Source organism: Ranitomeya imitator, chromosome 2, assembly GCF_032444005.1.
Source record: "Ranitomeya imitator isolate aRanImi1 chromosome 2, aRanImi1.pri, whole genome shotgun sequence".
NCBI classification, from domain to species: Eukaryota; Metazoa; Chordata; class Amphibia; order Anura; family Dendrobatidae; genus Ranitomeya; species Ranitomeya imitator.
Genome location: NC_091283.1, coordinates 765964530 through 765982184, shown reverse-complemented (window position 1 = coordinate 765982184; position 17655 = coordinate 765964530). Strand labels below are relative to the sequence as shown.

At 44.3% G+C, this 17655-nt stretch overlaps 1 protein-coding gene across 1 annotated transcript; it reads left to right on the top strand.

Moving 5' to 3' along the window:
• Positions 1-233: 233 nt before the first annotated feature.
• On the top strand, positions 234-15845 carry LOC138665708 (cytochrome c oxidase subunit 5B, mitochondrial-like). The gene is made up of 4 exons (XM_069753446.1): positions 234-406; positions 722-792; positions 8348-8447; positions 15651-15845. The coding sequence occupies exons 1-4, from the start codon at positions 295-297 to the stop codon at positions 15761-15763; spliced, it is 396 nt and encodes a 131-aa protein (XP_069609547.1). The 5' UTR covers positions 234-294; the 3' UTR covers positions 15764-15845.
• Positions 15846-17655: the final 1810 nt, after the last annotated feature.

Here is a 17655-nt window from a genome sequence, read left to right as displayed (position 1 = left end):
TTCCCATTCACGAGGTCACTTTTATTGGGAGGCCACTACTATAGAACACATGGTGTTTCCAGCTGTCCCTGAGTCACGGTCCATGTGGCAGCTAATAAGCCCCGCGATAACCAGCGCTCCCGCCACATCGCGGCCATGTACGGAGATGACACGGGCTCTGGCCGCCGGCGGGTTACGGTCCACCCCTCCGGTATGCGCTTGGTACGATCTCCGGGTATAAATAGGCAGTGCCCGCCCTCGGCCCCGCCCACTGGACGCTGTTGCGGCGGCTGTCGGCTGTGAGGTGCACAAGTCATGGCTTCGTGGAGGTTTCTCCAGCTCGTCCGTCACCTTCTCCCCCGGGGCGCAGCGGCTCCCAGGACAGTGTGCCTCAGCAGACCGTGCGTCAGGGCAATGAGCGCTGGTGGTGGGTATGACCGTCATGTGGACAGTGCTGGCCGCCTGCGGTGTGTGAGGCTGGAGTGTCCCCTGTGAAGGGCAGAGCACGGGCCAGTGGACGTGACTTTGCAGCAGTGTAGTAATGTGCGCCGCCCATCAGCACGTACTCCGCCTGACAGCAGGTGACGGCCAGGACCGACCTTGTGCCCGGTGTCTGTCAGGGACGTATACTGGCTAGTGCCCGCTGTTATCAGCCACTCCCAGGTCACCTCTCCTACTTGTACTTTGTTTTTCCTTTGTATTTTTGCTATGATCTGTCTCTTTTTGTGGCCTTTCTGTCTAGGTATCCCCACTGATGAGGAGCAGGCGACCGGCCTGGAGAGGAAAATCATCAATGCTCTGAAGAAGGGAGAGGTAAGTGACCTGATCAATGCAGAACATAGAGAAATGTACAGCTGGGGACACTAGACTAGGGTCAGGATGAGCCTTGTTCACACACTTGCATCGTACACTTGCCAGTTTTTTGTTTGTTTTTTAACCCCTTAATGACCACCAATACGTCTTTTAACTGACCTGAAATATAAGAGAATAGCCTCCCTATACAGGAGACAATCCAGCAGCTGTCGGCTGTCCACTATAGCTGACAACTTGCTGTATCAGCCATGATCAGTGTTGGCACCGTACATATCTGTTTAACCCCTTAGATGCTGCTGTCAATAGTGACTACATCATTATATATGGTTAACAGTGTAAGGGCTTCCTCTTTATCCCAATTGGTGCCCTCAGATCATGATTGTATGGTCTTGATGTTTGCGATGGCAATTCATGACCAAATAGCGGCCTTAGAGTCTGTCGGCTGTTGTAAACTGTTCAGAAGTTACCGGCATTTAGGTGGTAAAAATACACATTTTCATTTCTGTCATACCACTTTGCATTAATTCCTGTAGAGCACCTGAAGGGTTAATAAACTACCTGACAGCAGTTTTCAATATGTCTGGGGGTGTTGTTAAAATGGTATCACGTTTGGGGGTTTCCCAATACATGAGACCCCTAAAGTCAATTCAAACATGGATAGTTCCCTAAAAAAATAAATGTTGTAAATTTCCTAAAAAAAAATGAAAAATTGCTGCTACATTTTTAAACCTCTTAAAATGCTAACAAAATAAAAGAACATTTTACAAATGGTGCTGATGTAAAGCAGGCATGAGGGAAATGTTATTTATTAATGGTTTGCTGTGGTATGACTATCTGTATTAAAGGGATAATCATTCAAACTTTTAAAATTGCCAATTTTTTTACATTTTTCTCAAATTTTTGATATTTTCTATAAATAAACACAAAACATATTGACCTAAATTTACCGTTATCATAAAGTATAATGTGTCATGAAAAAACAATCTCAAAATCACTGGGATTTGTTGAAGCGTTGCAGAGTTATTACCACATAAAAAGGCACTGGTCAGATTTCAAAAACTTGGCTCCGTCACTAAGGGGTTAAACCGCTTTCTTGGATTCAGTCGAGGTAGAATAGAAGCGGAGACTCTCCTCCTGTATGGGTGCCATTCTAGCGATGGTGGTGCTGGGTCTCCCTGGTTTTGCATGATGTTTTTGTGGCATTTGTGTGCTGCAGCCAATCTGCTGCTAGGGGTTCAGCTCAGGGGGTAGCAAAACATCTGAGTGGGCCCCTAGCCTCTGATTACAGCTACATCAAAGAACATCTCCACAAAGAACACTGATGTTACCGCCATATTGTGGTAGATACCAGTCCCACAAAGCACACAACTTATTACAGTTCAGTTACAGATAGTGACTTCGGCTACTTTCACACATCAGTTTTTTGCCATCAGGCACAATCTGGGCAATTTTGCAAAAAATGGATTTTGTGGATCTGTTTGCTTTTTTTTTTTTCTTTTTTTTTTTTTTTTTTTTTTTTTGTAAATCCGGGGATAAAATTTAAATTTCCTGTTCCGGAAAGAGAGATGCATGATTTGAATGGAACAATGCAAGAAAAAATGGATTTGTTCATTTCACCTCATGTTTCATCTGTTTCTCGCAGGAACCGTCGCTGTGCGTTTTTTCGCCTGACAGAAAAAATGTTCCTATGTACGTTTTCTCCGGCGATGGATTCAACAAATGGATGAAACGTGAGGCAATCCGTCACTAATACAAGTCTGAGAAAAAAACAGATCCTTCGGCAACTTTGCCGGGTCCGTGTTTTTTTTTTTTTTTTGTTTTTTTTTAAATTTGCCGGATTGTGCCTGACGGCAGAAACCTGATGTGTGAAAGTAGCCTTACAGAGGACGTTCTTTCTGATGGAATCGTTCACTTTTCCATCTGGCCCAGACCGACATGACTATTTCTCCTGCCAGGACTTGTCTGCAGAGAATACAACAAAGACACATTTCACTTCTCGCACGGTCTCAATCTATCCCCAACCAGCACAAATTCCCTATCCTGATGATACCCTAATGCTGAGCCGCTGCTGTTGTGTCCCTATTACTGCACCTGCTGTGTAGTAGCAATTACAGTGAAATGAATATTCACCCCTCTCCACGCCCATGGGGGCATGGGGAAGAGTTAATATTCATTTCTCTTTAGCAGTGGGGACAGGATTTTGCCTCCTGTCTCCCACTGCTGCTCTGCTGGCATCGGGCGGGCCCCATAGCAGCTGTATGGTGTGCTGCTATTAGCAACACGCCACTGGCTGGGGGCCCCTGGAGCAACGGGGGGACATAGACAGCTGCCCCAGCAGGTGTCAGTGCCTGGGCCCAGGGGAGAATTCTCCGGTGGGCCAGTCTTGCATGTGTGTCTCTGTGGGGGAAAGTTCAGAGAGGTGTGTGTAGTTGGTAGAGAGGGTAATGATGGGAGTGGTGGGGAGAAAGCAGTGATGGGTGTGGTGGGGGAGAGGGCAATGATGGAGGTAGTGGAGAGGGTTATGAGGGTGCCGCATTATATTTGAGGGGGCTACCCCAATCCTTGCTACATAATTAAGACGTGTACTACCTTATATTATACCCTGATATTAGGGTTTTTTACCACACAATACATACAGTGGGGTAAATAATTATTTGATCCCTTGCTGATCTTGTAAGTTTGCCCACTGACAAAGAAATGAACAGTCTATAACTTTAACCCCTTACCGACATCAGGCGTACATCTGTCTCCTTCCCTTTGATGTGGGCTTCGGCAGTGAGCCACATCTTTCCGGGAACATGTCAGCTATTTTGAACAGCTGACATGTGCCTGAAATAGCTGCAGGTGGAATCTCGATCCACCCGTGGCTATTAACCAAATAAATGCTGCTGTCAAACTGACAGCAGCATTTAAAGGGACTCTGTCACCTGAATTTGGAGGGAACAATCTTCAGCCATAGAGGCGGGGTTTTCCGGTGTTTGATTCACCCTTTCCTTACCCTCTGGCTGCAATATTGGATTGAAGTTCATTCTCTGTCCTCCATAGTACACGCCTGCGCAAGTGCCAGCTTGCTGTGAGTGCCACCCAGTGGTAGGTGCTCATGGCAAGTGAGTAAATCTGTTATATAGAGGCGATCTGAACATCACCTCTGTAGCAAAGCCAATCTGGCTATGGCAGCTTCTAGTCTCCTATGGAGACTATAGAAGCATGCCAAAAGTTAAAAAAATAAAAATAAATAATAATAAAAGTGTGTGTGTGTATGTCTGTGTGTGTGTGTGTGTATATATATATATATATATATATATATATATATATATATATATATATATATATATATATATATATATATATATATATATTCGAGTATAAGCCGAGATTTTTGGGCTGAAAGTGCCCCTCTCGGCTTATACTCGAGTCAAGGTGGGTGGCAGGGTCGGCGGGTGAGGGCGCTGAGGCATACTTGCCTAGTCCCAGCAATCCTGGCGCTGTCCCTGCCGTCACACGGTCTTCGGTGCTGCAGCTCTTCCCCTGTTTAGCGGTCACGTGGGACCGCTCATTAGAGAAATGAATAAGCGGCTCCACCTCCCATAGGGGTGGAGCCGCCTATTCATTTCTCTAATCAGCGGTCACCGGCAGAAAGAAGCTGCGGCACCGAAGACCAGCTGTGACAGGCAGAGGGAGCCGGACGTCGGGACCAGGTAAGTATGTAATATTCACCTGTCCACGTTCCAACCGCCGGGCGCCGCTCCATCTTCCCGGCGTCTCTGCGCTCTGACTGAGCAGGTCAGAGGGCGCGATGACGCATATAGTGTGCGCGGCGCCCTCTGCCTGATCAGTCAGTGCAGAGACGCCGGGACTGGACGCCGGGAGCTGCAAGCAAGAGAGGGGAGTATGTTTTTTTTTTTTTTTTTTTTTTTTTTTTTACTGCAGCAATGGCAGAGCTTTCTATGGGGAACTATGAACGGTGCAGAGCACTATATGGGGCACAGCTATAGGGAACTATGAACGGTGCAGAGCACTATATGGGGCACAGCTATAGGGAACTATGAACTGTGCAGAGCACTATATGGGGCACAGCTATAGGGAACTATGAACGGTGCAGAGCACTATATGGGGCACAGCTATAGGGAACTATGAACGGTGCAGAGCACTATATGGCACAGCTATGGGGAAATGATGATCTATTTTTATTTTTGAAATTCACCGGTAAATGCTGCATTTCCACCCTAGGCTTATACTCTAGTCAATAAGTTTTCCCAGTTTTTTGTGGCAAAATTAGGGGGTTCGGCTTATACTCGAGTATATACAGTAAGGGGGGTGATTTGAACACACACACATTCGCTCCATTCAAAATAAAATAAAAATATCAAACCTACACATATTTGGTATCACCACTTTCAGAATCACCCAATCTATCAATAAAAACAGATTAACCTGATTGCTAAACGGCGTGACGAGAAAAAAAAAATTATAACGCCAAAATTAAATTTTTTTGATCGCCGCGACATTGTATTAAGATGTAATAACGGGCGATCAAAAGATCGTAAGGGTACCAAATTGGTATAATTGAAAACGTCAGCTCGGCACACGAAAAAGCCTTCATCCAACCCCAGATCATGAAAAATGGAGACGCTACAGGTATCGGAATTTGGCGCAATTTTCTCTAACAAAGTTTGGAATTTTTTTCACCACTTAGATAAAAAAGAACCTAGACATGTTAGGTGTCTATGAACTCATAATGACCTGGAGAATCATAATGGCAGTTCAGTTTTAGCATTTAGTAAACCTAGTAAAAAAGCCAAACCAAAAAAGGGAGATTGCACTTTTTTTGCAATTTCACTGCACTTGGAATTTTTTTTCCCGTTTTCTAGTACACGACATGGTCGTTCAAAAGTACAACTCGTCCTGCAAAAAACAAGCCCTCACATGGCAATATTGATGGAAAAATAAAAAGTTATGGCTCTGGGAAGAACGAAAACGCGAGACCGACAAAAGCTCCGAGGGTTAAGGGTAGGTTAATTTTAACATTGAGAGGTAGAATATCAAAAATAAAATCCAGAAAATCACATTGTATAAATTCTATAAATTTATTTCCATTTTGCAGTGAGAAATAATGGTTTGTAGGGGATCAAATACTTAAGAGTTCTGGTTCCTACAGACCAGTTAGACTCTTCTAATCAACTCACTACCTCCATTAAAGACAGCTGTTACATAGTCGCCTTTATAAAAGACTCCTGTCCACAGACTCCATTAATCTATCATACTCTAACCTCTACAACATTGGCAAGACCAAAGAGCTTTATAAGGATGTCAGAGACAAGATCATAGACCTGCACAAAGCTGGAATGGGCTACAAAACCATTAAGACGCTGGGTGAGAAGGAGACAACTGTTGGTGCAATAATAAGAAAATGGAAGAAAAGCAAGATGACTATCAATCTGGGGCACCATGCAAAATCTCACCTCGTGGGGTATCCTTGATCATGAGGAAGGTGAGAGATCAGCCTAAAACTACACGAGGGGGACTTGCTAATGATCTCAAGGCATCTGGGACCACCGTCGCCAAGAAAACTATTGGTAACACATTACGCTGTAAAGGCTTAAAATCTTGCAGTGCCCGCAAGGTCCCCCTGCTCAAGAAGGCACATGTGCAGGCCCGTCTGAAGTTTGCAAATGAAGACCTGGATGGTTCTGTGAGTGATTGGGAGAAGGTGCTGTGGTCAGATGAGACAAAAATTGAGGTCTTTGGTATTAACTCAACTCACTGTGTTTTCAAGCAAGGAGGTGGAAACATTGTTTTGGGAGTGTTTCTCTGCTAAGGGCACAGGACTACTTCACCGCATCAATGGGAGAATGGATGGAGCCATATCCTGTAAAATCCTGAGTGACAACCTCCTTCCCTTTGCCAGGACATTAAAAATTGGTCGTGGCTGGGTCTTCCAGCAAAACAATGACCCAAAACATACAGTCAAGGTTACAAAGGAGTGGCTCAAAAAGCACATTAAGGTCATGGAGTGGCCTAGCCAGTTTCCAGACCTTAATCCTATAGAAAATTTAAGGAGGGAGTTGAAGCTTCGAGTTGCCAAGCGACAGCCTCAATCTTAAAGATTTAGAGATAATCTGCAAAATGGAGTGGACCAAAATTCCTCCTGACATGGGCGCAAACCTCATCATAAACTACAAAAACCGTCTGACTGCTGTGCTTGCCAACAAGGGTTTTGCCACGAAGTATTAAGTCTTGTTTGCCAGAGGGATCAAATACCTTTCTTTTCAAAATGCAAATAAATTTATATAAATTATACAATGTAATTTTCTGGATTTTAATTTTTATATTCTATCGCTGTTAAAATTAACCTACCCTTAAAATTGTAGACTGTTCATGTCTTTGTCAGTGGGCAAACTTACAAAATCAGCAAGGGATCAAAAGCATGGGCTGTTGGGGGATCCTGGCACGTGTTGAAGCTAACAGCCGTAAATCATGCGACCACAGGGATTCGAACCTAATATTCCAGCACTCCCACATGCTTGGATAACACCTTGTCCGAGCACATTTGCTCATCACTACTTAAGACCCAGCAAGCAGGTAGTTACTAACGGTCTGTGCCGACAGTCAGCATCTTCCACTGAAGTCCTGTCCACAGAACAGCAGCTTCTCTTCAGCTTTGCTCTGACAGCTGGCTCCCTACTGCCTTACTGAGGGGAGCAAGTTATACACCAGCATAACTGCAGTCTTGCCCCATCAACAGAGCTGCCCAGAATAGCTGCTGTCATGGAGCAGCCGGTAAAGCAGGCAGTTGCCTTTGTTTGCAACTACCTGCCTGTTTTCAGGCTCAAAGTTAAAAATAAAAGTCCTGGATAACCCATTTAATGATACTTTGGTAGTATCGTATAACTAAGTTGTTCTACCTTGCTTCTCATTATGAAGGACTGTAAACGACTGTCATGTGGAAACAACTCGAGGGGTAATGCCACTATATTAAAGACCCTCTCCACAGGTCCTGAGTGCACATGGATGTCATAAAGCAGAATGGGGTGCTTACCATGTACCCATCATTTTAGACAGTGGGGAGGAAGCGGTTCTCCTGCTATTGACAGACTTGGCCTTCATTAAAATGATCACTGCTTGCAGGTGTATTTTAATAAGTTTGTCCTGGTTCAACCTCTTTGCAGATCTTTACTATAAGGTTGTGTTCTTGCTTTCTCAACGCACAGTAAATGTTGAAGGTCTGAGATTAACTATACTGTATAGCTATATATGGGATATGCTGTGCTGACTTCAGTAGATCGATCATGTACCTACAGCAGTGCCAGTCATGAGGTTCAGGCCTTGTTCCAGTTATTCCTTTGCTTCCAGAAGAAGTGAAGCAAATGGCTGATCTTATACCAATGTGGATAAAGGTCAGTCCATAAGGAGACCTTTGCAGGAACTTCAGTGTATCTGGTTCATGGCAAGACATTGCTAAATTTAATTTTTTCAGCAACTTTAAATGAACTCTTCTGCATTCTTTACAGCTAAATGTTAAATGACCACTTATGACATGTTTTCTCTTTCTAAGGATCCTTTTAACGTCCAGAAGCCAAAATCCTATGCAGGAACCAAAGAGAGTCCACACATCGTGCCATCCATCAACAAGCAGAGAATTGTGGGCTGCATATGTAAGTTTCTTTGCTGCATATTTCATTTCAGTGTAATAAACTTGTAGAAAGGGTGATTAACTCCTTAAAGCTGTATGTACAGATCTGTCATGACTTGAGCACATGTCACTTTGGGCTCTGTACCAGATATGTACACCAGGCTGACCTGTGCTGGTGCATTCAGCTGCAGAAGCCTGACTTATAAAGTTCAAAACATGATTTTCCAGGTCATCAATCCTGACAGCACCATGGAGGACGTCTTTCTTATCCTCACTGGGAACAGAAACGAGAGGTTAAAAGGACCCTCTCATCTACACCCCTCAATGTCTTTTCTAAGTAATAACAAAAAATAAAACATAAGCCAGCTCACCAGTCTTCACCACAGGTGCTCGGAACTCCACTGCCGACAAGCGTATTCCATAGGGAAAAAAAAGGGGGTTGAGTTCCAGCTCCTTAAAATAATTCTTTTATTGATGCCTTTAATTGAAGGACCTGTCTAAAGGTCATGTGACTAGTAGATGGGATCTGATTGGATAATGTTTCCTATAACTAAGGTGATCAGTTAGATCACAGTATGGCTTTGACAAAGATCGTTTGATCGAAACACGTCGCCGTGTCTCTGCTGTCCATCGGCACATACTGGAGGGAGAATGTACACCGTGTACAATGTTTTTAAAGGCATCAATAAAATAATTATTTTAAGGAGCTGGAACTCAACCCCCTTTTTTTTCTTTTCTAAGTACCACACCTAGATGGCTGCAACATAAGTTTATTAATTATTCATTTATACAAATGTTACGTCACATTAGTGTAGAATTTCTCAGAAGGCGGGGAACTAGCCATGCTGTTAGGATGGATTCCTGGAAATGCAATTACAGGTAGGTCTAATTACCGTTTTCCAGGTCATCAATACTGACAGCACCATGGACAATACCAAAGTATAATGATCTAGGGTGGGGTCGCCGCATGAAGAACCTTCCTATCGAAGGCCACTTGTCAGGAGACTACGTTTAGCTTGTAATGTCTCAAGAAAGTATTCAGATTCGACCATGTTGCTGCCCTACATATTTGATCCACTGATGCCCTCCTCTCTGCCCATGAGGTAGCTATGGCCCTCGTTGAATGGGCCCTAAGAGTTTCTGGGGGAGAGCTTCCCTTAGCCTGATAGGCCAGACCAATTGTGGATCTGATCCACTTGGCTATTGTGGATTTTGCCACTGTCTTTCTCCTATTTGATCCCCCATATTGCACGAACAAGTTTGTGTCCGGTCTCTGGTCCCTAGTTGCCTCTAGGTATTAGAGAACTGTCTCCCTAACATCTAGGCAATGAAAAAATTGTTCCTTTAGGTTTCTAGGGTGCTGGCAGAAGGAGGGAAGAACGACTTCCTGGTTCATGTTCGGGGTTGATACTACTTTAGGGAGGAATGCTGGGTCGAGTCTCAAGACCAGTCAATCCTCAAATATCTGTAAATATGGGTCCCTGATAAATGGGGCCTGCAATTCCCCTATTCTTTTGGCCGAATTACCAGGGCTGTTGAGTTGGAGTGGTGGAGACGGTGTCATGGAAATTGAGGAGTTGGAGGTTTGGCTTACCGACTCCACAGCCCTGGTAATCGCTACCAGGAAAGCCGTTTTAAATGAGGGCCTACTAATGTCCATATAATTTGCTGGTTCATATGGATGTTTACAAAGTGTGTTTAGCACCAGGTTTAGATCCCATGATGGGACAGATTTCCTTAGGCCTTTTTCACACTTCCGTCTTTTTCCTCCTGTTGAAATACGTCTTTTTTTTTTTTTTTTTTTTTCAACAGGATCCTGCAAATTTTTCTGCAGGATCCTGTTTTTTCCCATAGATTTGTATTAGCGACAGATTGTGACAGATGGCCATCCGTTTCATCCGTCGTACACTGGATCCGTCGGAAAATAGCTCAGCGACTGGTCCTGCGCTGTCCGTCGTCGGCTATAATGGAAGCCTATGGGCGCAGGATCCGTCGCTGACCGTCAAACACAGGAATCCAGCGAGTAATCCCGTTTTTTCATTCTAAGCATACCCGGAAGGATTTTCAAGTCAGGGGGAAAAAATATCACATTATGACGCACCCAGAACAGAAGTGTGAAAGAAGCCTTACAGAAGGCCTCAGCCTCTGTATAGCTCTAAAGAACCTAGCTATCCAGGGGTGGGTAGGTAGCGGAGAGTCAATATATGCTAAGGGATGAAATTTGTACCCTCAGAGTACTTGGTCCAAGACCCTGGCTGAAACCTGTCTGCAGGGATTCAAGAATCTTGGGAATGTGCAGGTGAGATGTATCTACTGATAACTCCTCGCAGTAAATGCAGAAGTGCTTCGAAATCTTATTATATATAGCAAAGGTCACAGGTTTTCTGCTTGCTTGAAGGGTAGATATCACTTAGTCGGACAATTCTCTTGATTCCAGGACTTGCCTCTCAGAATCCATGCTGATAGCTGAAGACTGTCTGTATTGCAGTAAACTGGGCCCTGGTAGAGGTATTTTCTCTTTGGGAGGAGGATGGGGTCTTCTACTACCATCTTTCTCAGCAAAGAGAACCAAATCTTTGGCCAGAAGGGCACCACCATGATGATCTTTGCCCTTTTTTTTCCTGTACTTTCCTCAGCACTCTCGGAACTAGAGGAAGAGGGAAAAATGCATAGGACAGCTTCTCTCCCCAAGGTTGGGACAGTACATACTCTACTGAGCTGTCTAGGGAAAAAATTCTGACCTTCGTGTTTTCTTTGGATGAGAGCCACTCGTGGAACCATACAACCCCACCCCCGGGTTGATACAGCATGCCGAACACATCCCCATTCAGTTCCCACTCCATCAGGGATATCTTCTGCCTTCTCAGGAAGTCTGCCACCCAGTTCCTGGATCCTTCCAGGTGTCCTGCAGGGATGGATATCGTCATCCTTCCTGCCCGTTTGAAGATCTTCCTTGCTAGGTGTTGCAGGGCAGGTTGTTTTGGCCCCCCCTTGATGGTGTAAGAATGCCACCATCGTCGTGTTTTAGGACAGGATCCTTATATGCCTGCCCCTGACAGTTGACTGGACCTGGACTAGTACCTTCCATACTGCATACAGTTCCCTGACGTTCGAGGATCTGGATCCCATCTCTGGACTCTACTCTCCCTGGAAATATCTTCCTCCGAATGGCCACCCCAACCCAGCTGACTTGCGTCGATGGTGATCACGGTGCAAGTGGAGAGAATCCAGGGAACTCCCACCTGGAGGTTTTCCATAGTGGTCCACCATCATAGAGATTCCCTCAGACATAGGGACATCGGTGTCAAGCGAGAGTTGACATTTGTCCTAGGCAGATAGAATCGCGCCCTGGAGTTCTCGTGAGTGGAACGGACTCCACTGTACGCAGGGGATTCAAGAGGTCATCAGTCCCAGGATCTTCATTGCTTCTCTGATGGAGCAGCGGCTTCCTTTAAATTGGTAGATTCTTTCCCTCAGTGATATGCTTCTCTTCTGGTAAGAAAGATGTTCTTAGGTGGGAGTCTAGAAGAATCCAAAGGGATCTTATTCTAGATTCTGGAATGAGATCTGTCTTTTCCCAATTCATGACCCATCCCAGCCTCTGAAGTGTGGTAATCTAGGTCTGGCAGTACTCCATGAGTTTTTCCTTGGACCTGGCTATGACCAGAAAGTCGTCTAGGTAGGTGAATATGATATCCCGTTTCCTTAGATAGGCGACTAACTCTGCCACAAGCTTGGTGAACACCCTGGGTGCTGAAGCTAGGTCAAAAGAGACCACAGAACAGGTAGTGATGGACTAGACCCTCAGAGCAAATCGTGGGCATCTCTGAAATGAATCATGCACAGGAACGTGATAGTACGCGTTCTTTAAGTCTAGGGTACACATTACAGCATTCCTGTCTATAAGGGGAATTGTAGATCTGATGGACTATCTTGAATTTTTTGTATTTTATCCAGCGGTTCAGGGGCTGTAAATTTATACTGTCCTGCTCTCTCCTGAGGGTTTTTTTTTTTTTTTCTTTACAGAGAAGAGACTGGAGTAATGGCCCTTGCACTTTTCCTGCTTTGGCATTGGGACTGCTGCTCCAATCTTTAGGAAATCCTGGACATCTGTTCACATGGAGGAAACTGCTGACTTAAGGTGGAAGTTGATGATGATCCTCCCTGGGGGGGGAGTTGGGTAAACTCTATTTTGTAACCACAGGCAACTATCACCAAAATCCCCTAATTTCCTGAAATTTACTGCCAGCCCCCCAGTAACTGCCCTAGCTGCCACTCTCACAGCGTCACTTTCTACCTGAGCTTGAACCAAAAACGGAGTCCTTACCCCTACCCTTGGGGGAGCTCTGTCTGCCTGTTTGCCCTTTTTATAGCCTGACCTCTGGCTAGGTTGGGACCTACGAAAAGGTTGATTTCTTTTGGTTTCTCCTTGGGGAACCCTTTCTTTTTGTCTGATGCCTTTTCTTGAATATCTTCTAAAACAAGCCGAAACACTATTGCCTGAGAAGGGAATGGAACATAGTTTTGTTTTGGGACTGTGTCCCCTGACCGTGTCTTTAGCCAGATAGGTCTTCGGGTGGCATTGGATAAGGACCCATTCCTGGCTGAAAATCGTACAGATTCTGCTGATGCGTCAGCCATGAATCTGGTCTCTAGCTTCAGGAGGGGAAGGGATTTCAGGATGGTGTCCCTGGGGGTCTTAGACCTCAAGTGTTCCTCCAAGTCATCGACCCATAAATGCATAGATCAAGCCACCGAGGTTGCCGCGATGTTAGCCTGAATTATGGCTGTTGAGGTTTCCCAGGTTCCCTGTAGGAGGCCGTCCGCCTGCCTTCCGGTCCATGAGTTCCTTTTAGACTGGAGGAGTCCTTCAACGGAACTGAGGTTCTCTTTGCCATCTTGATTACTGGAATGTCAACCTTGGGGATGTCTTCTAGGCTTTGATGTACTCCGGCTCAAAGGGTAGGCGAACTTTGAAGTCTCTAGGAATAACCAGTCTCTTTTCAGCATCCTCCCATTCCTCCATGATTGAGTGAATGTGGCTGACCGGGAAGACTCTATTTCTCTGGGACCATAACCCTCCAAACATCTCTTCCTTTACGGAGAGGTGTTTTCGGGCTTCCTCCACCTGCATGGTATTCATTACTGCATGGAGGAGTTCGTCTGTGTCCTCGGAGGAAAAAATATATTTTCCCTCCCTCTGGCTGGTCAGTAAATACCATATCTTCAGAGGACACTTCTATTTCCCTCAGTCTTTTACGGGAACCACTCTGGGATTCAGGCTGTGAGTTATGTGCCTGGACCTCTTCTCTGATTATGGACCTCATATCCGACAGTAAAGAAGTCGTCTTTTTGAAGTGCAGGGTCTACATATGGGCTTCTGCCATGTGTCCGGCAGTTCGATGTTAGATAGCACATCTTCCACCCTTTCCTGACTTCTTGCTATCCTTTTTTTAGTGCCGAGGCAGGTGTTTCTCTCTCCCCTCACCCTCGGCTATCTCTTGAGCGGCAGTGCCATCTTGGAGGAGGACTTTTTTCCACTTCTCCAGTAAGATTTAGCTGCTGGCGCATGCACAGTATCAGATCACAGCAGCAGAAACCGATAGCAGTTACTGTGCAGGCTCGGGTGGTGCCATTTTCAAATTGTTTTTTTTTTTTTTCCCCAAACTAGCTGAATAACCTGGAAAAAAATGTGTATTGGCACCTGCCTGCAGAAGCATTTTTTTTTTTTTTTTTTTTTTTTTTTTTTTAGTATATACAGATTCATTATGCAAAGTAGGGGGCAGGTGACTGAGGGAGCAGTGACCTGTCAGCAGTCTGCATTATGAATATCTAAGCAGAGCACCACATACACCAACCCCGGCTTAAGGGCACCAGAATTTTATTGACACAACTGAAAATAAAGATTAAAGAACAACCATAAGATGGATTTCATCAACCAAGGTATCATGTTAATCAGTATAACGCGCCGATCTGACACTGTGTGTAGGTTACTGTGCACAATCCTGCTGACAGGTTCCCTTTAAATGACGGTCTTTTGATCTGTTCATCAATTTTCTGGTATTAAAATTGTCTCTTGGCACTTGATAAAGTAATTATTTTAAATTCATCTTGCAATTGACAAAAGTGAATGGTTAGCTAAGCAAATGAGCTGTAAGCCAGACTTTGTAAAGGGCAATTTATTTTGTAACATAGTTGCAATTTTATGTAGATGGATGTAAAGTAATGTAACCCTCCTGTCTATCATGTTTACAGATGTTACAAGATGCACTAAAGTTATCAAACCTGATGCAGCTCTTTGACATTTAGCAGTTGCCCACTACTGGATAACACCAGCTTAATCCATTCAGGACCCTAACTGAAATATAAACCAGCTTGCCATCTGCAGGAATTACTAGTCCGTCAGTGGACGTCCACTTTGACAGAATATTAATGCACTACTGTCCAGCGGCTGCTTGCTGACTGGTCAGCACATGACATCACTGGAATGTTGCAGCTACAGGAGGAAAGAATACATGTTTTTTCATAGGAGTCCTGAATTGATTAACCACCAATGTGTCTTTTCAGCCAGTGTGGGAAAATCCTACAAGTGTCTGCTTTATGACTGCATCGGTCTAGACTGATTTTGGAAGTGATCAGGGCCGATTAACCCATCAGATACTGCCGTCGTTCACAACAGTGGCGTCTAAGTGGTTGAGGGTGAATACTCAGTCTTTAAGACTCTGCTGATAGTTTTCTGCTGTTCTGGCACCTCAGATGTTCAGCTAATGGAGCCCACAATCTATTCAAACAGAATATACATTCTAAGAGCCAGGTAGCGCTTCTTTCCATCTGATCCCTGCCGTGTGCTCAAACAGTAGTGTACAACCACATATGGGGTACTGCCACTTGTAGATTTAAAATGGTCATGTCATCTAGAATAAAGCACAAGGCCATAAACATACAAAATATGTTCAAAGGGACAAACTAGAAAACTAGTATAAAATATAATTACAATGGCCCCGCAATCACTTTTCCTCCAAAGTCTATGCATTCCAGCCTACTTTAGAACCTCAGTTCAGATAGTTGTGTATATCGTTGTTGAACATTCTCAGAGTAAATGTCATTATTTTTTACATGGTGGCTATTGCAGTAGCATGATGGAGCCTGACAGCCGTGTGGATTTTAAATACTCAGTTTGAATTTATCGTAAAACTGAAACCTCTTTTATCTATCTTTGTTCCAGGTGAAGAAGATAATTCTCAAGTAATCTGGTTCTGGGCCCATGAGGGGCAGGTAAATCGCTGCCCACAGTGTGGCTCTCACTACAAGGTTGTGCATTATGACCTTCCACACTGAAGAGGACTTGTATTACTATTGAAAGCCATATATATTAAAGTAAAAAAAAATCTTTATTAAATACTTGATATATTAATAACAATCTGTTTTCTTTTCATTTAGTATTGGTCTTTTTGAGATGGAGGGTACAGGGTGGTAATCGTGGCTGAGTGCACTTGCATTAGCTGGTCTTCGTACACAGCACATCCATATTCGTTCCATCATCCGCATCATTTTTCAGATCATGCAACTCTTCCTCTGTCCTCTCCGTGTCACTAAGTTTGCTTCCGGGACAGACCTTACCTTTCGGTTCTTCAGCGTCCTCCCTGTGCGGGGCTTTCTCCATCTGGGGACTTCCTCGACCATTTCGCGCCAGTCCTGAGGGTTATCAGCCCACGCAATAAGCTGCCACATGAGTGACCTGCCCGTACTTAGTCTTCCCTAGCAACTGTAGTTCTCACTAAAGCTGCACTGATGGCACGGTTGTTGCTGCTGCTTCTTCTGATGCTGTCCTGGCCACCAATACTAGAAGGCCGGGCCTTGTTCTTGTCAACGTTGCAGGGTGCTGAGTAGCTCTGGTATTAAGCCCACCCGAGCACTTCGGGCTCCCTAGCCCCTTCTGGCTCTGAGGACCCAGGAAATGTTTCTCACTCCCCAGCTAACCCCTCCTACAGTTAACTATATAATAGACTGCGTCCTATCCTATCTATGTACACTAAAATGCCCCCATCTAGTGGCTAAACTTAGCACTACACTTTCCCTATAACCAACATAGAAGTAAATGTACAGTAGCAAAATAATACATAAAATACATGTCTATACAGCACTAGACAAAGAATTATACAATCCTAACAAACCATATTTACATTGTACCAGGACGTGCTTTAAAAGGGGTTAGATGCCGATACTGTTCATTGTAACCCCTTAAACTTTCATACAGAACAAGGCTTTAAAGGGCTACTGTCATCACATCCTTTGACTCGAAGTTGACAAAGGTGGGCAGTTTGGACATGAGGAGTTCTGTAGTCTGGAATTCCACTCTGGCTTCCACTAGTGGCTTCTGCAGGATAAACTATTGTAGGAGTGGTCTGAAACAGATGGTTTCAATCCTAAGTCTATTGTAGTAATCTAATCACTAATTGACTTTAAAAAGCCACTGTTGTTCCCTCTCTAATCTGTACTATTTTATTTTTTTTTCTTATTACCTACTTCATTTTTATGATATTTTTTGAGAATCCCCAGTGGATGTTTGGATCCTCTAAGTATCTCCTATCAAAAATTGGAGAACTATGATTAAAATGGCAATACAAAAATTTTTATTACATATGATTTTTTTTTTAAGAGGGTTGTAAGGTAGTACATAAGACAGCACATGGTACACTATAGTACAGAAGTGGCATGAATTCACACAGTAAAAAATTGTTACATAGAAGGTAAGTCTTTAGAGGTCATATACTAGGTCTTCAGATTAAATCATACATATAGAAATTCAAGAAATCTTTACCCATGGACTATAATAAAAATTTTATAATAGACAGCATGTCTTATATAATCATAGAGCTGGTAGTGCAGAGTTTTAACCCCTTAGCGACCGCCGATACGCCTTTTAACGGCGGCCGCTAAGGGTACTTAAACCACGGCAACGGCGCTGTGGAAAAAGTAAATAACACCCCCCCCCCAGTCGGATTTTCTCCGGGGTCTCGGCTGCCGGGGGTAGCCGAGACCCCAGAGAAAATGATTCGGGGTTTTTTTTACCTACCCCGCTTTTGCGATCGCCGGTAATTAACCGTTTACCGGCAATCGCAAAAAAAACGCGATTTCTTTTTAATGTCTCTGTCCTCCAATGTGATCGCACATCAGAGGACAGAGAAATGGGGTGCCAGGTAGCCCCCCAATACTTACCTGTCTCCCCC